The sequence below is a fragment of the Geotrypetes seraphini genome, chromosome 2 (assembly GCF_902459505.1).
Source record: "Geotrypetes seraphini chromosome 2, aGeoSer1.1, whole genome shotgun sequence".
Taxonomy (NCBI): Eukaryota; Metazoa; Chordata; class Amphibia; order Gymnophiona; family Dermophiidae; genus Geotrypetes; species Geotrypetes seraphini.
The window spans coordinates 155,681,476-155,703,109 of NC_047085.1; the positions used below are offsets into that span (position 1 = coordinate 155,681,476).

At 55.0% G+C, this 21,634-nt stretch overlaps 1 protein-coding gene across 5 annotated transcripts in view; it reads right to left on the reverse strand.

The window, feature by feature from the left end:
- Window positions 1-21,634, reverse strand: part of PIEZO2 (piezo type mechanosensitive ion channel component 2) — a 760,979-nt gene that overhangs the window by 62,181 nt on the left and 677,164 nt on the right. For all 5 annotated transcript variants that reach the window (XM_033934096.1, XM_033934094.1, XM_033934095.1 and 2 more), the window contains one exon: window positions 2,248-2,415. In XM_033934096.1, the coding sequence (XP_033789987.1) occupies window positions 2,248-2,415 (168 nt within the window). The remainder of the gene's footprint in view (window positions 1-2,247; window positions 2,416-21,634) is intronic.

Below are 21,634 nucleotides of genomic sequence, written 5' to 3' on the forward strand. Positions count from 1 at the left end.
TTGCTGAGGGAGCTATTTTAGTTGAGAAGATGGTTTTCCTATCAGATAAGCATCTCATGAAAGAAACTTTGTAGATTATGAGCGGAAGTTGTTGGTGTTACCAGAACAGAACTGGCAGAAAAAATTTGGGATGAAAAAAGTAGGTCAAAGATCATTACAAGATGCAAGAGCAAGTGAGCTGCATCTGCATATAAAGTTAAAGGTGAATGTCTGCCAGAGGTCTAGAGAGCCCAAAAACAGACCAGATGGGAAGAGGTATACTGCTGTTAGGGGCAGTATGCTCATTCCTCCAGATTCTTCAGAACAAGGAAGCAATATATATATGGCAAGGTTCAGAGTTCTTGAAGGAAGTGAACAAAGAAACTCCGGAAGAGTAACAAGGGGAATATTGTTGAAGCAAAACAGGAGACCCCCATGTATTACTGAAAGAGATTATGATATAGGTGACATGAGAGCCAGCATTGATGGTTATAGTGAAAAATGACCTCCAGAGGTCCGAAGAGGAGTCAGAAAAAGCAAAATGATGGGTATGCATTGTAGAACCATGTCCAGAAGTATACTAGGCTCAGTTCTATGATGAACCTAAGCACCGTAAATGTAGGCCTTTAAAACCCTGGCTTACATTACCACAGGTGCCAGTAGCCATGATTCTTTAAATGATGCCTGAAAGTGATTGGAATGTGGCAGACGCCATTTTTTTGGCACCTGCCGTTTCAGGTGCCACTTATAGAATCAGCTCCTAAATGTTAAGGAGCAAGGTTAAAGGCCCAAGAGATTCAAACACTCAAATATTGTTACAATGGACCTGAAATGTCAATAGTGCTATTATAAAGGAGAAAGCATTTATTGATGCCCTTAATTTATAAGTTTATAAAGCCCATGCCCCAGCTTACTCAAGGTTTGGTTTAGAGTGAAGTATTCCATGTGTGTGTATAATGGCAATCTAAAATATGCTCATATTTTGTAGGAAAGATCCAGATTAAGGATAATTATCTCCATGCATCTTTTACAATTCTATAATATCGTCTTACCATGGGGACTAAATAACATTGTTATTCTAAAAAAAACGAAGAGGTTTGAAATCATCCATGGAGGTGTCAGTGTTGAGATAGTCTAAGGCTAGATGTCCAGTGGTAAATTCTATCATCATAATTCTTTTGTAGCTTTCAATATTTAAAACACAGACCTAAATACTATTTTATGTAATGTCTTTATTTATTTTGATAGCCATTTCAAACCTTTAGACAAACAGATGCTGCTAATGTTTCCAAAACAGCAAACTATGAAGATTATTTAACAGTGTGTGATGGAGTGTATGTCACATCATGAGGAAGGGAGGCTCCACAGAAGATAGCCCCCAGGAAGATGTGGTTGTAAGGGTAGCCTTTTATTGAACCCTTGTATTGGGAGATACTAATCGTTAGTGAGGACTAGGTGGGTGGTGACAGGGATAGGCTACCCGATACATCTGCATGTAGTGTATACTCAACAGGAAAAGCAGATGAGCATCCACGAGACTTAATGACTTGATTTACATATTCATTTACATGTGACTTAAATCGCAGAGACAGTCATTCTCTTCTACCAAGGGTAGTCTCACCATGATTTTACGGGGGACTGCTTACAGGACTCTCAAGCAAGGAGAGCCTGAGTGGAGTTCTTGGCAACAAGGACTCCTGTGAATGCTGGATAATGCCTAACCTCTGGTATGTGACCGGAGTGTCAGGAATGACCGAAGAGACCAGAGGATGAGCTTGATCACATAGTGTTATAGTAATAATGTTTATAATTTACCAATGAACGTTTGTTAATTGGCATTAATGTGCATTATCTGCCAATGCCACAGTTTAATGAGGGAATTTTTGCAACATACATGAAATAGAAAAAGGCCATTTTATGACTGCAGTGAAAATGGCCTTAGCCCATGAGAAAAACCTGTGCAAGGGTGTGTTAAGGCCAATTGTTACAGCAGCTTAGTAAAAAGATCCATATGTGCATTGCTGACATCCTTTAACCCCACCCAAGGGAATGCCTCCCAACAACAAGGGCACAATTATGCACAATGTAGAACAAAGCACAGAATTATACTCTGCAGAGAAAATGCCTCCCCCCCATGATCTTTATATGCATGTACATCTATAAAATCCATACACCCAAGAACATACATCTGCACAGTGAACACACAAATAGTAAAATATTTAATGATTAGTGGAAATGAATGATAACAAAGCATGCATGTTTAACCACCTTGATGCTATACTGCCACTGTCAGCTGATGAAGAAGACATGTCCATGCTGTACGTTTTACGAAGCCTAGCTCGAGGACGCTCACTTGTTTTAGGGATAGTTTCTGCTCCATCTATATCATCAAGAGTTGACTGCCTTGAGAACAGCATGGTTGCTTCAGTGTAGCAGCTAGCAGCACAAACAGTCATAGACACACAAAATTAAATACCGGTCAAAATATAATGATTTTACAAACTGTTTGTTGACAGAAAATGAGGACGTATGTTACATGCAAAAATGTATACACTGCTGGTTTATTATCCTTAAACAAAATCATAAACCTTCATGGGAAGAGAAACAGCAGAGTCAGAATATCATTTTCATATTTCATGAGATAATGCAAAGAAACACATTTCATAAAATACGCTGATCTGAAGAATAGAAAGAAATTAAATTTTATTTGAAGAAATAAAGGGGAGGTAAAACTGTTAAGTTCTATACTATATGCTTTGGATGCTTTTCATTTACAAAAGACCTCATTAACTTTTGGTTTTTCATAATATTTTGCTGATCTAAGATTACTGGTTTTGATTACTATACTTGCTAAACCTCTCCATTTCAGTATTGGCAACCAAAAGCTATATGATCATAAAATTGATACGATTCAGTCGTGGGCAATATAGTTAGCAATTTGAAATAGAACACAGCGTCACCAAGTATGCAGGTCCGCTGAAAAGTTCTCAGCCCACAGAAGAGAATGATGTTGAGCCGGGAAACTTACAAGATATTCCACACTTTTCTTGACACAAAAAGTGTGGAATCCTCTATAATAAAACCCTAAGCGCGCATGTGCACTTAGGGTTTTGTGATCCCTGCGGCGTACTGTGTCCTTCCCTGGTCATATTCCATTTTGGAACACGGAGACAGGGAACACGCTGGAGACTCTACTCACCCACCGTCACTCACCAACTGCTGCTGACGCCGTTAGCAGCCTGCTGAGGATCACGGACGGCTTTAGTGAACCTCACAGGTTGCTCTGCACCTCGGTAGCATGTTCCCCGACGTATGAGATCGCGTCAGATGGAATGTGCTACCGAGGTGCAGAGCGGCCTGCGAGGTTCGCTACAGCCGGCCGCGATCCTCAGCAGGCTACTTTGAAGAGGACACCAGGAAGCCGGCTGCAGGGGGAGCAATGGAAAGAGGGACAGGGAAGAGGTGCTGCTGGAACGGAGGAGCAGGAAAGAGGGAGAGAAGGAGCAGGTAAGGAGTGCTGCTGGACAGGGGGAGCAGAGAAGAGGTGCTGCTGGACAAGGGGAGCAGGAAAGAGGGACAGAGGGAGCAGGTAAGGAGTGCTGCAGGACAGGTGGAGCAGGGAAGAGGTGCTGCAGGACAGGGGGAACAGTGAAGGGGTGCTGCTGGAAAGGGAAAGCAGGAAAGAGGGACAGAAGGTGCAGGTAAGGAGTGATGCTGATCAGGGGGAGCAAAGAAGAGGAGCTGCTGGACAGGGGGAGCAGGAAAGAGGGACAGAGGGAGCAGGTAAGGAGTGCTGACAAACAGGGGGAGCAGGAGAGAGAGACAGAGGGAGCAGGTAAACAGTGCTGATGGACAGGGGGAGCAGGGAAGAGGTGCTGCTGGACAGAGGGAGTAGGAAAGATGCACAGAGGGAGCAGGTAAGGAGTGATGTTGGACAGGGGGAGCAGAGAAGAGATGCTGCTGGACAGGAGGATCAGGAAAGAAGGACAGAGGGAGCAGGTAAGGAGTGAAGCTGGTAAGGGGGAGCAGGGAAGAGGTGCTGCTGGACATGGGGATCAGGAAAGAGAAACAGAGGGAGCAGGTAAAGAGTGCTGCTGGACAGGGGGAGCAGGGAAGAGGTGCTGCTGGACATGGAGATCAGGAAAGAGGGACAGAGGGAGCAGGTAAAGAGTGCTGCTGGACAGGGGGAGCAGGAAAGATGGACAGAGGGAGCAGGTAAGGAGTGATGCTGGTCAGGGGGAACAGGGAAGAGGTGCTGCTGGACAGAAGGAGCAGGGAAGAGGTGCTGCTGGACAGGGGGAGCAGGGAAGAGGGACAGGAGCAGGTAAGGAGTGCTGTTAGACAGAAGGAGTAGGTAAGGAGTGCTTCTGGACAGGGGGAGCAGGAAAGAGGGATAGAGGGAGCAGCTAAAGAGTGCTGCTGTACAGGGGGAGCAGGGAAGAGGTGCTGCTGGACAGGGGGAGCAAGGAAGAGGGAAAGGAGCAGGTAAGGAGTGCTGTTAGACAGAAGGAGCAGGTAAGGAATGCTGGGACAGGGGGAGCTGGAAAGAGGGACAGAGGGAGCAATTAAGGAGTGCTGTTGGACAGGGCGAGCAGAGAAGAGGTGCTGCTGGCAGGGGGAGCAGGAAAGAGGGACAGAGGGAGTAGGTAAGGAGTGCTGACGGACAGGGGGAGCTGGAAAGAGGGACAGGAGCAGGTAAGGAGTGCTGTTAGACAGAAGGAGCAGGCAAGGAGTTCTGACGGACAGGGTGAGCAGGAAAGACGGACAGAGGGAGCAGCTAAGGAGTGCTGCTGGACAGGGGTGCAGGGAAGAGGGACAGGAGCAGGTAAAGAGTGCTGTTAGTCAGAAGGAGCAGGTAAGGAGTGCTGATGGACAGGGGGTGCAGGAAAGAGGGACAGAGGGAGTAGGTAAGGAGAGCTGTTGGATAAGGAGAGCAGAGAAGAGTTGCCGCTGGACAGAGGGAGCAAGAAAGAGGGATGGAGGGAGCAGGTAAGGAGTGCTGCTGGACAGAAGGAGCAGGGAAGAGGTGCTGCTGGACAGGGGGAGCAGGGAAGAGGGACAGGAGCAGGTAAGGAGTGCTGTTAGACAGAAGGAGTAGGTAAGGAGTGCTTCTGGACAGGGGGAGCAGGAAAGAGGGATAGAGGGAGCAGCTAAAGAGTGCTGCTGTACAGGGGGAGCAGGGAAGAGGTGCTGCTGGACAGGGGGAGCAAGGAAGAGGGAAAGGAGCAGGTAAGGAGTGCTGTTAGACAGAAGGAGCAGGTAAGGAATGCTGGGACAGGGGGAGCTGGAAAGAGGAACAGAGGGAGCAATTAAGGAGTGCTGTTGGACAGGGCGAGCAGAGAAGAGGTGCTGCTGGCAGGGGGAGCAGGAAAGAGGGACAGAGGGAGTAGGTAAGGAGTGCTGATGGACAGGGGGAGCTGGAAAGAGGGACAGGAGCAGGTAAGGAGTGCTGTTAGACAGAAGGAGCAGGCAAGGAGTTCTGACGGACAGGGGGAGCTGGAAAGAGGGACAGAGGGAGCAGGTAAGGAGTGCTGGACAGGTCGAGCAGAGAAGAGGTGCTGCTGAACAGAGGGAGCAAGAAAGAGGGATAGAGGGAGCAGGTAAGGAGTGCTGCTGGACAGGGGGAGCAGGGAAGAGGTGTTGCTGGACAGGGGGAGCAGGGAAGAGGGACAGGAACAGGTAAGGAGTGCTGTTAGACAGGAGGAGCATGTAAGGAGTGCTTCTGGACAGGGTGAGCAGGAAATAGGGATAGAGGGAGCAGCTAAGGAGTGCTGCTAGACAGGGGGAGCATGGAAGTGGTGCTGCTGGACAGGTGGAGCAGGAAGGAGGGACAGGAGCAGGTAAGGAGTGCTGTTAGACAGAAGGAGCAGGCAAGGAGTTCTGACGGACAGGGGAAGCTGTAAAGAGGGACAGAGGGAGCAGGTAAGGAGTGCTGTTGGACAGGGTGAGCAGGGAAGAGGTGCTGCTGGACAGGGTGAGCAGGAAAGAGGGACAGAGGGAGCAGGTAAGGAGTGCTGTTGGATAAGGAGAGCAGAGAAGAGTTGCCGCTGGACAGAGGGAGCAGGAAAGAGGGATGGAGGGAGCAGGTAAGGAGTGCTGCTGGACAGAAGGAGCAGGGAAGAGGTGCTGCTGGACAGGGGGAGCAGGGAAGAGGGACAGGAGCAGGTAAGGAGTGCTGTTAGACAGAAGGAGTAGGTAAGGAGTGCTTCTGGACAGGGGGAGCAGGAAAGAAAGATAGAGGGAGCAGCTAAAGAGTGCTGCTGTACAGGGGGAGCAGGGAAGAGGTGCTGCTGGACAGGGGGAGCAAGGAAGAGGGAAAGGAGCAGGTAAGGAGTTCTGTTAGACAGAAGGAGCAGGTAAGGAATGCTGGGACAGGGGGAGCTGGAAAGAGGGACAGAGGGAGCAGGTAAGGAGTGCTGTTGGACAGGGCGAGCAGAGAAGAGGTGCTGCTGGACAGGGGGAGCAGGAAAGAGGGACAGAGGGAGTAGGTAAGGAGTGCTGACGGACAGGGGGAGCTGGAAAGAGGGACAGGAGCAGGTAAGGAGTGCTGTTAGACAGAAGGAGCAGGCAAGGAGTTCTGACGGACAGGGGGAGCTGGAAAGAGGGACAGAGTGAGCAGGTAAGGAGTGCTGGACAGGTCGAGCAGAGAAGAGGTGCTGCTGAACAGAGGGAGCAAGAAAGAGGGATAGAGGGAGCAGGTAAGGAGTGCTGCTGGACAGGGGGAGCATGGAAGAGGTGTTGCTGGACAGGGGGAGCAGGGAAGAGGGACAGGAACAGGTAAGGAGTGCTGTTAGACAGAAGTAGCAGATAAGGAGTGCTGACAAAGGGGGAGCAGGAAAGAGGGACGGAGGGAGCAGGTAAGGAGTGCTGTTGGACAGGGCGAGCAGAGAAGAGGGACAGGAGCAGGTAAGGAGTGCTGTTAGACAGAAGGAGCAGGTTAGGAGTGCTGACGGACAGGGGGAGCAGGAAAGAGGGATAGAGGGAGCAGCTAAGGAGTGCTGATGACCAGGGGGAGCTGGAAAGAGGGACAGAGGGAGCAGGTAAGGAGTGCTGTTGGACAGGGCGAGCAGAGAAGAGATGCTGCTGGACAGGGGGAGCAGGAAAGAGGCACAGAGGGAGTAGGTAAGGAGTGCTGACGGACAGGGGGAGCTGGAAAGAGGGACAGGAGCAGGTAAGGAGTGCTGTTAGACAGAAGGAGCAGGCAAGGAGTTCTGACGGACAGGGGAAGCTGGAAAGAGGGACAGAGGGAGCAGGTAAGGAGTGCTGTTGGACAGGGTGAGCAGAGAAGAGGTGCTGCTGGACAGGGTGAGCAGGAAAGAGGGACAGAGGGAGCAGGTAAGGAATGCTGTTGGACAGGGCGAGCAGAGAAGAGGTGCTGCTGGACAGGGGGAGCAGGAAAGAGGGATAGAGGGAGCAGGTAAGGAGTGCTGCTGGACAGGGGGAGCAGAGAAGAGGTGCTGCTGGACAGGGGGAGCAGGGAAGAAGAACAGGAGCAGGTAAGGAGTGCTGTTAAACAGAAGGAGCAGGTAAGGAGTGCTGACGGACAAGGGGAGCCGGAAAGAGGGATAGAGGGAGCAGCTAATGAGTTCTGCTGGACAGGGGGAGCATGGAAGAGGTGCTGCTGGACAGGGGGAGCAGGGAAGAGGGACCGGAGCAGGTAAGGAGTTCTGTTAGACAGAAGGAGAAGGCAAGGAGTGCTGATGGACAGGGGGAGCAGGAAAGAGGGATAGAGGGAGCAGCTAAGGAGTGCTGCTGGACAGGGGTGCAGGGAAGATGGACAGGAGCAGGTAAGGAGTGCTGTTAGTCAGAAGGAGCAGGTAAGGAGTGCTGATGGACAGGGGGAGCAGGGAAGAGGTGCTGATGGACAGGGGGAGCAGGGAAGAGGAACAGGAGCAGGTAAGTATTGCTGTTAGACAGAAGTAGCAGATAAGGAGTGCTGACAAAGGGGGAGCAGGAAAGAGGGACGGAGGGAGCAGGTAAGGAGTGCTGTTGGACAGGGCGAGCAGAGAAGAGGGACAGGAGCAGGTAAGGAGTGCTGATAGACAGAAGGAGCAGGTTAGGAGTGCTGACCGACAGGGGGAGCAGGAAAGAGGGATAGAGGGAGCAGCTAAGGAGTGCTGACGACCAGGGGGAGCAGGTAAGGATTGCTGTTGGACAGGGCGAGCAGAGAAGAGATGCTGCTGGACAGAGGGAGCAGGAAAGAGGGACAGAGGGAGTAGGTAAGGAGTTCTGACGGACAGGGGAAGCTGGAAAGAGGGACAGAGGGAGCAGGTAAGGAGTGCTGTTGGACAGGGTGAGCAGAGAAGAGGTGCTGCTGGACAAGGGGAGCAGGAAAGAGGGACAGAGGGAGCAGGTAAGGAGTGCTGCAGGACAGGTGGAGCAGGGAAGAGGTGCTGCAGGACAGGGGGAACAGTGAAGGGGTGCTGCTGGAAAGGGAAAGCAGGAAAGAGGGACAGAAGGTGCAGGTAAGGAGTGATGCTGGACAGGGGGAGCAAAGAAGAGGAGCTGCTGGACAGGGGGAGCAGGAAAGAGGGACAGAAGGAGCAGGTAAGGAGTGATGCTGGACAGGGGAAGCAAAGAAAAGGAGCTGCTGGAAAGGGGGAGCAGGAAAGAGGGACAGAGGGAGCAGGTAAGGAGTGCTGACAAACAGGGGGAGCAGGAGAGAGAGACAGAGGGAGCAGGTAAACAGTGCTGATGGACAGGGGGAGCAGGGAAGAGGTGCTGCTGGACAGAGGGAGTAGGAAAGATGCACAGAGGGAGCAGGTAAGGAGTGATGTTGGACAGGGGGAGCAGAGAAGAGGTGCTGCTGGACAGGGGGAGCAGGAAAGAGGGACAGAGGGAGTAGGTAAGGAGTGCTGACGGACAGGGGGAGCTGGAAAGAGGGACAGGAGCAGGTAAGGAGTGCTGTTAGACAGAAGGAGCAGGCAAGGAGTTCTGACGGACAGGGGGAGCTGGAAAGAGGGACAGAGTGAGCAGGTAAGGAGTGCTGGACAGGTCGAGCAGAGAAGAGGTGCTGCTGAACAGAGGGAGCAAGAAAGAGGGATAGAAGGAGCAGGTAAGGAGTGCTGCTGGACAGGGGGAGCATGGAAGAGGTGTTGCTGGACAGGGGGAGCAGGGAAGAGGGACAGGAACAGGTAAGGAGTGCTGTTAGACAGAAGTAGCAGATAAGGAGTGCTGACAAAGGGGGAGCAGGAAAGAGGGACGGAGGGAGCAGGTAAGGAGTGCTGTTGGACAGGGCGAGCAGAGAAGAGGGACAGGAGCAGGTAAGGAGTGCTGTTAGACAGAAGGAGTAGGTTAGGAGTGCTGACGGACAGGGGGAGCAGGAAAGAGGGATAGAGGGAGCAGCTAAGGAGTGCTGATGACCAGGGGGAGCTGGAAAGAGGGACAGAGGGAGCAGGTAAGGAGTGCTGTTGGACAGGTCGAGCAGAGAAGAGATGCTGCTGGACAGGGGGAGCAGGAAAGAGGCACAGAGGGAGTAGGTAAGGAGTGCTGACGGACAGGGGGAGCTGGAAAGAGGGACAGGAGCAGGTAAGGAGTGCTGACAAACAGGGGGAGCAGGAGAGAGAGACAGAGGGAGCAGGTAAACAGTGCTGATGGACAGGGGGAGCAGGGAAGAGGTGCTGCTGGACAGAGGGAGTAGGAAAGATGCACAGAGGGAGCAGGTAAGGAGTGATGTTGGACAGGGGGAGCAGAGAAGAGGTGCTGCTGGACAGGAGGATCAGAAAAGAAGGACAGAGGGAGCAGGTAAGGAGTGAAGCTGGTAAGGGGGAGCAGGGAAGAGGTGCTGCTGGACATGGGGATCAGGAAAGAGAAACAGAGGGAGCAGGTAAAGAGTGCTGCTGGACAGGGGGAGCAGGGAAGAGGTGCTGCTGGACATGGAGATCAGGAAAGAGGGACAGAGGGAGCAGGTAAGGAGTGCTGCTGGACAGGGGGAGCAGGAAAGATGGACAGAGGGAGCTGGTAAGGAGTGATGCTGGTCAGGGGGAACAGGGAAGAGGTGCTGCTGGACAGAAGGAGCAGGGAAGAGGTGCTGCTGGACAGGGGGAGCAGGGAAGAGGGACAGGAGCAGGTAAGGAGTGCTGTTAGACAGAAGGAGTAGGTAAGGAGTGCTTCTGGACAGGGGGAGCAGGAAAGAGGGATAGAGGGAGCAGCTAAAGAGTGCTGCTGTACAGGGGGAGCAGGGAAGAGGTGCTGCTGGACAGGGGGAGCAAGGAAGAGGGAAAGGAGCAGGTAAGGAGTGCTGTTAGACAGAAGGAGCAGGTAAGGAATGCTGGGACAGGGGGAGCTGGAAAGAGGGACAGAGGGAGCAATTAAGGAGTGCTGTTGGACAGGGCGAGCAGAGAAGAGGTGCTGCTGGCAGGGGGAGCAGGAAAGAGGGACAGAGGGAGTAGGTAGGGAGTGCTGACGGACAGGGGGAGCTGGAAAGAGGGACAGGAGCAGGTAAGGAGTGCTGTTAGACAGAAGGAGCAGGCAAGGAGTTCTGACGGACAGGGTGAGCAGGAAAGACGGACAGAGGGAGCAGCTAAGGAGTGCTGCTGGACAGGGGTGCAGGGAAGAGGGACAGGAGCAGGTAAAGAGTGCTGTTAGTCAGAAGGAGCAGGTAAGGAGTGCTGATGGACAGGGGGTGCAGGAAAGTGGGACAGAGGGAGTAGGTAAGGAGTGCTGTTGGATAAGGAGAGCAGAGAAGAGTTGCCGCTGGACAGAGGGTGCAAGAAAGAGGGATGGAGGGAGCAGGTAAGGAGTGCTGCTGGACAGAAGGAGCAGGGAAGAGGTGCTGCTGGACAGGGGGAGCAGGGAAGAGGGACAGGAGCAGGTAAGGAGTGCTGTTAGACAGAAGGAGTAGGTAAGGAGTGCTTCTGGACAGGGGGAGCAGGAAAGAGGGATAGAGGGAGCAGCTAAAGAGTGCTGCTGTACAGGGGGAGCAGGGAAGAGGTGCTGCTGGACAGGGGGAGCAAGGAAGAGGGACAGGAACAGGTAAGGAGTGTGTTAGACAGGAGGAGCATGTAAGGAGTGCTTCTGGACAGGGTGAGCAGGAAATAGGGATAGAGGGAGCAGCTAAGGAGTGCTGCTAGACAGGGGGAGCATGGAAGTGGTGCTGCTGGACAGGTGGAGCAGGAAGGAGGGACAGGAGCAGGTAAGGAGTGCTGTTAGACAGAAGGAGCAGGCAAGGAGTTCTGACGGACAGGGGAAGCTGTAAAGAAGGACAGAGGGAGCAGGTAAGGAGTGCTGTTGGACAGGGTGAGCAGGGAAGAGGTGCTGCTGGACAGGGTGAGCAGGAAAGAGGGACAGAGGGAGCAGGTAAGGAGTGCTGTTGGATAAGGAGAGCAGAGAAGAGTTGCCGCTGGACAGAGGGAGCAGGAAAGAGGGATGGAGGGAGCAGGTAAGGAGTGCTGCTGGACAGAAGGAGCAGGGAAGAGGTGCTGCTGGACAGGGGGAGCAGAGAAGAGGGAAAGGAGCAGGTAAGGAGTGCTGTTAGACAGAAGGAGTAGGTAAGGAGTGCTTCTGGACAGGGGGAGCAGGAAAGAAAGATAGACGGAGCAGCTAAAGAGTGCTGCTGTACAGGGGGAGCAGGGAAGAGGTGCTGCTGGACAGGGGGAGCAAGGAAGAGGGAAAGGAGCAGGTAAGGAGTTCTGTTAGACAGAAGGAGCAGGTAAGGAATGCTGGGACAGGGGGAGCTGGAAAGAGGGACAGAGGGAGCAGGTAAGGAGTGCTGTTGGACAGGGCGAGCAGAGAAGAGGTGCTGCTGGACAGGGGAGCAGGAAAGAGGGACAGAGGGAGTAGGTAAGGAGTGCTGACGGACAGGGGGAGCTGGAAAGAGGGACAGGAGCAGGTAAGGAGTGCTGTTAGACAGAAGGAGCAGGCAAGGAGTTCTGACGGACAGGGGGAGCTGGAAAGAGGGACAGAGGGAGCAGGTAAGGAGTGCTGGACAGGTCGAGCAGAGAAGAGGTGCTGCTGAACAGAGGGAGCAAGAAAGAGGGATAGAGGGAGCAGGTAAGGAGTGCTGCTGGACAGGGGGAGCATGGAAGAGGTGTTGCTGGACAGGGGGAGCAGGGAAGAGGGACAGGAACAGGTAAGGAGTGCTGTTAGACAGAAGTAGCAGATAAGGAGTGCTGACAAAGGGGGAGCAGGAAAGAGGGACGGAGGGAGCAGGTAAGGAGTGCTGTTGGACAGGGCGAGCAAGAGAAGAGGGACAGGAGCAGGTAAGGAGTGCTGTTAGACAGAAGGAGCAGGTTAGGAGTGCTGACGGACAGGGGGAGCAGGAAAGAGGGATAGAGGGAGCAGCTAAGGAGTGCTGACGACCATGGGGAGCTGGAAAGAGGGACAGAGGGAGCAGGTAAGGAGTGCTGTTGGACAGGTCGAGCAGAGAAGAGATGCTGCTGGACAGGGGGAGCAGGAAAGAGGCACAGAGGGAGTAGGTAAGGAGTGCTGACGGACAGGGGGAGCTGGAAAGAGGGACAGGAGCAGGTAAGGAGTGCTGTTAGACAGAAGGAGCAGGCAAGGAGTTCTGACGGACAGGGGAAGCTGGAAAGAGGGACAGAGGGAGCAGGTAAGGAGTGCTGTTGGACAGGGTGAGCAGAGAAGAGGTGCTGCTGGACAGGGTGAGCAGGAAAGAGGGACAGAGGGAGCAGGTAAGGAATGCTGTTGGACAGGGCGAGCAGAGAAGAGGTGCTGCTGGACAGGGGGAGCAGGAAAGAGGGATAGAGGGAGCAGGTAAGGAGTGCTGCTGGACAGGGGGAGCAGAGAAGAGGTGCTGCTGGACAGGGGGAGCAGGGAAGAAGAACAGGAGCAGGTAAGGAGTGCTGTTAGACAGAAGGAGCAGGTAAGGAGTGCTGACGGACAGGGGAGCCGGAAAGAGGGATAGAGGGAGCAGCTAATGAGTTCTGCTGGACAGGGGGAGCATGGAAGAGGTGCTGCTGGACAGGGGGAGCAGGGAAGAGGGACAGGAGCAGGTAAGGAGTTCTGTTAGACAGAAGGAGAAGGCAAGGAGTGCTGATGGACAGGGGGAGCAGGAAAGAGGGATAGAGGGAGCAGCTAAGGAGTGCTGCTGGACAGGGGTGCAGGGAAGATGGACAGGAGCAGGTAAGGAGTGCTGTTAGTCAGAAGGAGCAGGTAAGGAGTGCTGATGGACAGGGGGAGCAGGGAAGAGGTGCTGATGGACAGGGGGAGCAGGGAAGAGGAACAGGAGCAGGTAAGGATTGCTGTTAGACAGAAGTAGCAGATAAGGAGTGCTGACGGACAGAGGGAGCAGGAAAGAGGGATAGAGGGAGCAGGTAACGAGTGCTGCGGGACAGGGGGAGCAGGAAAGAGGTGCTTGTGGACAGGGGGAGCTGGAAAGAGGGATAGAGGGAGCAGGTAAGGATTGCTGCGGAACAGGGTGAGCAGGGAAGAGGTGCTGCTGGACAGGGGAAGCAAGGAAGAGGTGCTGCTGGAAAGGGGGATCAGGGAAGAGGGACAGGAGCAGGTTAGGAGTGCTGTTAGACAGAAGGAGCAGATAAGGAGTGCTGGGACAGGGGGAGCAGGAAAGAGGTACAGAGGGAGCAGGTAAGGAGTGCTGTTGGACAGGGCGAACAGAGAAGAGGTGCTTCTGGACAGGGGGAGAAGGAAAGAGGGATTAAGGGAGCAGGTAAGGAGTGCTGCTGGACAGCGGGAACAGGGAAGAGGAACAGTAGCAGGAAAGGGGGAGCAGGGAAGAGGTGCTGCTGTACAGGGGGAGCAGGGAAGAGGGATAGAGGGAGCAGCTAAGGAGTGCTGCTCGACAGAGGGAGCAAGTATGGAATGCTGTTGGACAGGGGGAGCAGGGAAGAGGGACAGGAGCAGGTAAGGAGTGCTGTCAGACAGAAGGGGTAGGTAAGGAGTGCTGACGGACAGAGTGAGCAAGAAAGAGGGATAGAGGGAGCAGGTAAGGAGTGCTGCGGGACAGGGGGAGCAGGGAAGAGGTGCTGCTGGACAGGGGGAGCCAGAAAGAGGGATAGAGGTAGCAGGTAAGGAGTGCTGCGGGACAGGGGGAGCAGGGAAGAGGGACAGGAGCAGGTAAGGAGTGTTGTTAGACAGAAGGACCAGGTAAGGAGTACTTCTGGACAGGGGCAGCAGGAAAGAGGGATAGAGGGAGCAGCTAAGGAGTGCTGCTGGCAGGGGTAGCAGGGAACAGGTGCTGCTGGACAAGGGGAGCAGGGAAGAGGGACAGGAGCAGGTAAGGAGTGCTGTTGGAGAGGGCGATCAGAGAAGAGGTGCTGTTGGACAGGGGGATAGAGGGAGCAGGTAAGGAAAGGATGCTGGACAGGAGGAGCAGGGAAGAGGTGCTGCTGGACAGGGGGAGCAGGGAAGAGGGACAGGAGCAGGTAAGGAGTGCTGTTAGACAGAAGGAGCAGGTAAGGAGTGCTGACGGACAGAGGGAGCAGGAAAGAGGGATAGAGGGAACAGGAAATGAGTGCTGCGGGACAGGGGGAGCAGGGAAGAGGTGATGCTGGACAGGGGGAGCGGAAAAAGGGATAGAGGGAGCAGGTAAGGAGTGCTGCGGGATAGGGGAAGCAGGGAAGAGGGATAGAGGGAGCAGCTAAGGAGTGCTGCTGGACAGGGGGAGCAGGGAGGAGGGACAGGAGCAGGTAAGGAGTGCTGTTAGACAGAAGGAGCAGGTAAGGAGTGCTTCTGGACAGGGGAAGCAGGAAAGAGGAATAGAGTGAGCAGCTAAGGAGTGCTGCTGGACAGTAAGGAGTGCTGTTAGACAGAAGGAGCAGGTAAGGAGTGCTGACGGATAGGGGGAGCAGGAAAGAGGGATAGAGGGAGCAGCTAATGAGTTCTGCTGGACAGGGGGAGCATGGAAGAGGTGCAGCTGGACAAGGGGAGCAGGGAAGAGGGACAGGAGCAGGTAAGGAATGCTGTTAGACAGATGGAGCAGGCAAGGAGTTCCGACGGACAGGGGGAGCTGGAAAGAGGGACAGAGGGAGCAGGTAAGAAGTGCTGTTGGACAGGGCGAGCGGAGAAGAGGTGCTGCTAGACAGAGGGAGCAGGAAAGAGAGATAGAGGGACAAGTAAGGAGTGCTGTTGGACAGGGGGAGCAGGGAAGAGGTGCTGCTGGACAGAGGGAGCACGGAAGAGGGACAGAAGCAGGTAAGGAGTTCTGTTTGACAGAAGGAACAGGTAATGAGTGCTGGGACAGGGGGAGCAGGGAAGAGGGATAGGAGCAGGTAAGGATGCTGCTGGTCAGGGGGAGCAGGGAAGAGGTGCTGCTGGACAGGGGGAGCAGGAAGGAGGGACAGGAGCAGGTAAGGAGTGCTGTTAGACAGAAGGAGCAGGTAAGGAGTGCTTGTGGACAGGGTGAGCAGGAAAGAGGGATAGAGGGAGCAGGTAAGGAGTGCTGCGGGACAGGGGGAGCAGGGAAGAGGTGCTGCTGGACAGGGGGAGCCGGAAAGAGGGATAAAGGGTGCAGGTAAGGAGTGCTGCGGGACAGGGGGAGCAGGGAAGAGGGACAGGAGCAGGTAAGGAGTGTTGTTAGACAGAAAGAGCAGGTAAGGAGTGCTGACGGACAGGGGGAGCAGGAAAGAGGGACATGAGCAGGTAAGGAGTGCTGTTAGACAGAAGGACCAGGTAAGGAGTGCTTCTGGACAGGGGCAGCAGGAAAGAGGGATAGAAGGAGCAGCTAAGGAGTGCTGCTGGACAGGGGGAGCAGGGAACAAGTGCTGCTGGACAAGGGGAGCAGGGGAGAGGGACAGGAGCAGGTAAGGAGTGCTGTTGGAGAGGGCGAGCAGAGAAGAGGTGCTGCTGTACAGGGGGAGTTGGAAAGAAGGATAGAGGGAGCAGGTAAGGATTGATGCTGGACAGGGGAAGCAGGGAAGAGGTGCTGCTGGACAGGGGGAGCAGGAAGGAGGGACAGGAGCAGGTAAGGAGTGCTGTTAGACAGAAGGAGCAGGTAAGGAGTGCTTGTGGACAGGGTGAGCAGGAAAGAGGGATAGAGGGAGCAGGTAAGGAGTGCTGCGGGACAGGGGGAGCAGGGAAGAGGTGCTGCTGGACAGGGGGAGCCGGAAAGAGGGATAAAGGGTGCAGGTAAGGAGTGCTGCGGGACAGGGGGAGCAGGGAAGAGGGACAGGAGCAGGTAAGGAGTGTTGTTAGACAGAAAGAGCAGGTAAGGAGTGCTGACGGACAGGGGGAGCAGGAAAGAGGGACAGGAGCAGGTAAGGAGTGTTGTTAGACAGAAGGACCAGGTAAGGTGTACTTCTGGACAGGGGCAGCAGGAAAGAGGGATAGAGGGAGCAGCTAAGGAGTGCTGCTGGCAGGGGTAGCAGGGAACAGGTGCTGCTGGACAAGGGGAGCAGGGAAGAGGGACAGTAGCAGGTAAGGAGTGCTGTTGGAGAGGGCGAGCAGAGAAGAGGTGCTGTTGGACAGGGGGATAGAGGGAGCAGGTAAGGAATGATGCTGGACAGGGGGAGCAGGGAAGAGGTGATGCTGGACAGGGGGAGCCGGAAAGAGGGATAGAGGGAGCAGGTAAGGAGTGCTACGGGATAGGGGAAGCAGGGAAGAGGGATAGAGGGAGCAGCTAAGGAGTGCTGCTGGACAGGGGGAGCAGGAAAGAGGGAAAGGAGCAGGGAAGAGGTGCTGCTGGACAGGGGGAGCAGGGAGGAGGGACAGGAGCAGGTAAGGAGTGCTGTTAGACAGAAGGACCAGGTAAGGTGTACTTCTGGACAGGGGCAGCAGGAAAGAGGGATAGAGGGAGCAGCTAAGGAGTGCTGCTGGCAGGGGTAGCAGGGAACAGGTGCTGCTGGACAAGGGGAGCAGGGAAGAGGGACAGTAGCAGGTAAGGAGTGCTGTTGGAGAGGGCGAGCAGAGAAGAGGTGCTGTTGGACAGGGGGATAGAGGGAGCAGGTAAGGAATGATGCTGGACAGGGGGAGCAGGGAAGAGGTGATGCTGGACAGGGGGAGCCGGAAAGAGGGATAGAGGGAGCAGGTAAGGAGTGCTACGGGATAGGGGAAGCAGGGAAGAGGGATAGAGGGAGCAGCTAAGGAGTGCTGCTGGACAGGGGGAGCAGGAAAGAGGGAAAGGAGCAGGGAAGAGGTGCTGCTGGACAGGGGGAGCAGGGAGGAGGGACAGGAGCAGGTAAGGAGTGCTGTTAGACAGAAGAAGCAGGTAAGGAGTGCTTCTGGACAGGGGAAGCAGGAAAGAGGAATAGAGTGAGCAGCTAAGGAGTGCTGCTGGACAGTAAGGAGTGCTGTTAGACAGAAGGAGCGGGTAAGGAGTGCTGACGTATAGGGGGAGCAGGAAGGAGGGATAGAGGGAGCAGGTAAGGAGTGCTGCTAGACAGAAGGAGCAGGTAAGGAGTGCTTGTGGACAGGGGGTGCAGGGAACAGGTGCTGCTGGACAGGGGGAGCAGGGAAGAGGGACAGGAGCAGGTAAGGAGTGCTGTTAGACAGATGGAGCAGGTAAGGAGTGCTGACGGACAGAGGGAGCAGGAAAGAGGGATAGAGGGAGCAGGTAACGAGTGCTGCTGTACAGGGGGAGCAGGGAAGAGGGATAGAGGGAGCAGCTAAGGAGTGCTGCTTGACAGAGGGAGCAAGTATGGAATGCTGTTGGACAGGGGGAGCAGGGAAGAGGGACAGGAGCAGGTAAGGAGTGCTGTCAGACAGAAGGGGTAGGTAAGGAGTGCTGACGGACAGAGTGAGCAAGAAAGAGGGATAGAGGGAGCAGGTAAGGAGTGCTGCTGGACAGGGGGAGCAAGTATGGAATGCTGTTGGACAGGGGGAGCAGGGAAGAGGGACAGGAGCAGGTAAGGAGTGCTGTCAGACAGAAGGGGTAGGTAAGGAGTGCTGACGGACAGAGTGAGCAAGAAAGAGGGATAGAGGGAGCAGGTAAGGAGTGCTGCGGGACAGGGGGAGCAGGGAAGAGGTGCTGCTGGACAGGGGGAGCCGGAAAGAGGGATAGAGGTAGCAGGTAAGGAGTGCTGCGGGACAGGGGGAGCAGGGAAGAGGGACAGGAGCAGGTAAGGAGTGTTGTTAGACAGAAGGAGCAGGTAAGGAGTGCTGACGGACAGAGGGAGCAGGAATGAGGGATAGAGGGAACAGGTAATGAGTGCTGCGGGACAGGGGGAGCATGGAAGAGGTGATGCTGGACAGGGGGAGCCGGAAAAAGGGATAGAGGGAGCAGGTAAGGATTGCTGCGGAACAGGGTGAGCAGGGAAGAGGGATAGAGGGAGCAGCTAAGGAGTGTTGCTGGACAGGGGGAGCAGGGAAGAGGGAAAGGAGCAGGGAAGAGGTGCTGCTGGACAGGGGGAGCAGGAAAGAGGGACAGAGGGAGCAGGTAAGGAGTGCTGCTGGGCAGGGGGAGAAGGGAAGAAGTGCTGCTGGACAGTGGAAGCAGTGAAGGGGTGCTGCTGGACAGGGGGAGCAGGAAAGAGGGACAGAGGGAGCAGGTAAGGAGTGATGCTGGACAGGGAAGCAGAGAAGAGGTGCTGCTGAACAGTGGGAGCAGGAAAGAGGGACAGAGGGAGCAGGTAAGGGGTGCTGGACAGGTCGAGCAGAGAAGAGGTGCTGCTGTACAGAGGCAGCATGAAAGAGGGATAGAAGGAGCAGGTAAGGAGTGCTGCTGGATAGGGGGAGCAGGGAAGAGGTGCTGCTGGACAGGGGGAGCAGGGAAGAGGGACAGGAACAGGTAAGGAGTGCTGTTAGACAGGAGGAGCATGTAAGGAGTGCTTCTGGACAGGGGGAGCAGGAAATAGGGATAGAGGGAGTAGCTAAGGAGTGCTGCTGGACAGGGGGAGCAGGAAAGAGGGATAGAGGGAGCAGGTAAGGAGGGCTGCTGGACAGGGGGAGCAGAGAAGAGGTGCTGCTGGACAGGTGGAGCAGAGAAGAGAGACAGGAGCAGGTAAGGAGTGCTGTTAGACTGAAGGAGCAGGTAAGGAGTGCTGACGGACAGGGGGAGCAGGAAAGAGGGATAGAGGGAGCAGCTAATGAGTGCTGTGGTCAAGGGGAGCATGGAAGAGGTGCTGCTGGACAGGGTGAGCAGGGAAAAGGGACAGGAGCAGGTAAGGAGTGCTGTTAGACAAAAGGAGCAGGTTAGGAGTGCTGACAGATAGGGGGAGCCGGAAAGAGGGATAGAGGGAGCAGCTAAGGAGTGCTGCTGGACAGGGGGAGCAGGGAAGAGGTGCTGCTGGACATGGGGAGCAGGGAAGAGGGACAGGAGCAGGTACGGAGTGCTGTTAGACAAAAGGAGCAGGCAAGGAGTGCTGACGGACAGGGCGAGCAGAGAAGAGGTGCTGCTGGACAGGGAGAGCAGGAAAGAGGGACAGAGGGAGTAGGTAAGGAGTGCTGATGGACAGGGGGAGGTGGAAAGAGGGACAGAGGGAGCAGGTAAGGAGTGCTGTTGGATAGGGCGAGCAGAGAAGAGGTGCTGCTGGACAGGGGGAGCAGGAAAGAGGGAGAGAGGGAGTAGGTAAGGAGTGCTGACAGACAGGGGGAGGTGGAAAGAGGGATAGAGGGAGCAGCTAAGGAGTGCTGCTGGACAGGGGTGCAGGGAAGAGGGACAGGAGCAGGTAAGGAGTGCTGTTAGTCAGAAGGAGCAGGTAAGGAGTGCTGATGGACAAGGGGAGCAGGAAAGAGGGATAGAGGGAGCAGCTAAGGAGTGCTGCTGGACAGGGGGAGCAGGGAAGAGGTGCTGCTGGACAGGGGGAGCAGGGAAGAGGGGCAGGAGCAGGTAAGTAGTGCTGTTAGACAGAAGGAGTAGGTAAGGAGTGCTTCTGGACAGGGGGATCAGGAAAGAGGGATAGAGGGAGCAGCTAAGGAGTGCTGCTGTACAGGGGGAGCAGGGAAGAGGTGCTGCTGGACAGGGGGAGCAAGGAAGAGGGAAAGGAGCAGGTAAGGAGTGCTGTTAGACAGAAGGAACAGGTAAGGAATGTTGGGACAGGGGGAGCTGGAAAGAGGGACAGAGGGAGCAAGTAAGGAGTGCTGTTGGACAGGGCGAGCAGAGAAGAGGTGCTGCTGGACAGGGGGAGCAGGAAAGAGGTACAGAGGGAGTAGGTAAGGAGTGCTGACGGACAGGGGGAGCTGGAAAGAGGGACAGGAGCAGGTAAGGAGTGCTGTTAGACAGAAGGAGCAGGCAAGGAGTTCTGACAGACAGGGGGAGCTGGAAAGAGGGACAGAGGGAGCAGGTAAGGAGTGCTGGACAGGTCGAGTAGAGAAGAGGTGCTGCTGAACAGAGGGAGCAGGAAAGAGGGATAGAGGGAGCAGGTAAGGAGTGCTGCTGGTCAAGGGGAGCAGGGAAGAGGTGTTGCTGGACAGGGGGAGCAGGGAAGAGGGACAGGAACAGGTAAGGATTGCTGTTAGACAGGAGGAGCATGTACGGAGTGCTTCTGGACAGGGTGAGCAGGATATAGGGATAGAGGGAGCAGCTAAGGAGTGCTGCTGGACAGGGGGAGCATGGAAGAGGTGCTGCTGGACATGTGGAGCAGGAAGGAGGGACAGGAGCAGGTAAGGAGTTCTGTTAGACAGAAGGAGCAGGGAAGAAGTGCTGACGGACAGGAGGAGCTGGAAAGAGGGACAGAGGGAGCAGGTAAGGAGTGCTGTTGGACAGGGTGAGCAGAGAAGAAGTGCTGCTGGACAGGGGGAACAGGAAAGAGGGACAGAGGGAGCAGGTAAGGAGTGCTGTTGGACAGGGGGAGCAGAGAAGAGGTGCTGCTGGACATGGGGAGCAGGGAAGAGGGACAGGAGCAGGTAAGGAGTGCTGTTAGACAGAAGGAGCAGGCAAGGAGTGCTGACGGACAGGGGGAGCTGGAAAGAGGGACAGAGGGAGCAGGTAAGGAGTGCTGTTGGACAGGGCGAGCAGAGAAGAGGTGCTGCTAGACAGAGGGAGCAGGAAAGAGGTATAGAGGGAGCAGGTAAGGAGTGATGCTGGACAGGGGGAGCAGGGAAGAGGTGCTGCTGGACAGAGGGAGCAGGGAAGAGGGACAGGAACAGGTAAGGAGTGCTGTTAGACAGGAGGAGCATTTAAGGAGTGCTTCTGGACAGGGTGAGTAGGAAATAGGGATAGAGGGAGCAGCTAAGGAGTGCTTCTGGACAGGGTGAGTAGGAAATAGGGAGAGAGGGAACAGCTAAGGAGTGCTGCTGGACAGGGGGAGCATGGAAGAGGTGCTGCTAGACAGGGGGAGCAGGAAATAGGGATAGAGGGAGCAGCTAAGGAATGCTTCTGGACAGGGGGTGCTGGGAAGAGGTGCTGCTGGACAGAGGGAGCAGGGAATAGGGAAAGGAGCAGGTAAGGAGTGCTGTTAGACACAAGGACCAGGTAATGAGTGCTGGGACAGGGGGAGCCGGAAAGGGGGACAGAGGGGGCAGGTAAGGAGTGCTGTTGGACAGGGCAAGCAGAGAAGAAGTGCTGATCGACAGGGGGAGCAGGAAAGAGGGTTACAGGGAGCAGGTAAGAAGTGCTGCTGGACAGGGGGAGCAGGGAAGAGGTGCTGCTGGACAGGGGGAGCAGGGAAGAGGGACAGGAGCAGGTAAGGGGTGCTGTTAGAGAGAAGGAGCAGGTAAGGAGTACTGATGGACAGGGGGAGAAGGAAAGAGGGACAGAGGGAGCAGGTAAGGAGTGCTGCTGGACAGGGGGAGAAGGGAAGAAGTGCTGCTGGACAGGGAGAGCAGTGAAGGGGTGCTGCTGGATAGGGGGAGCAGGAAAGAGGGA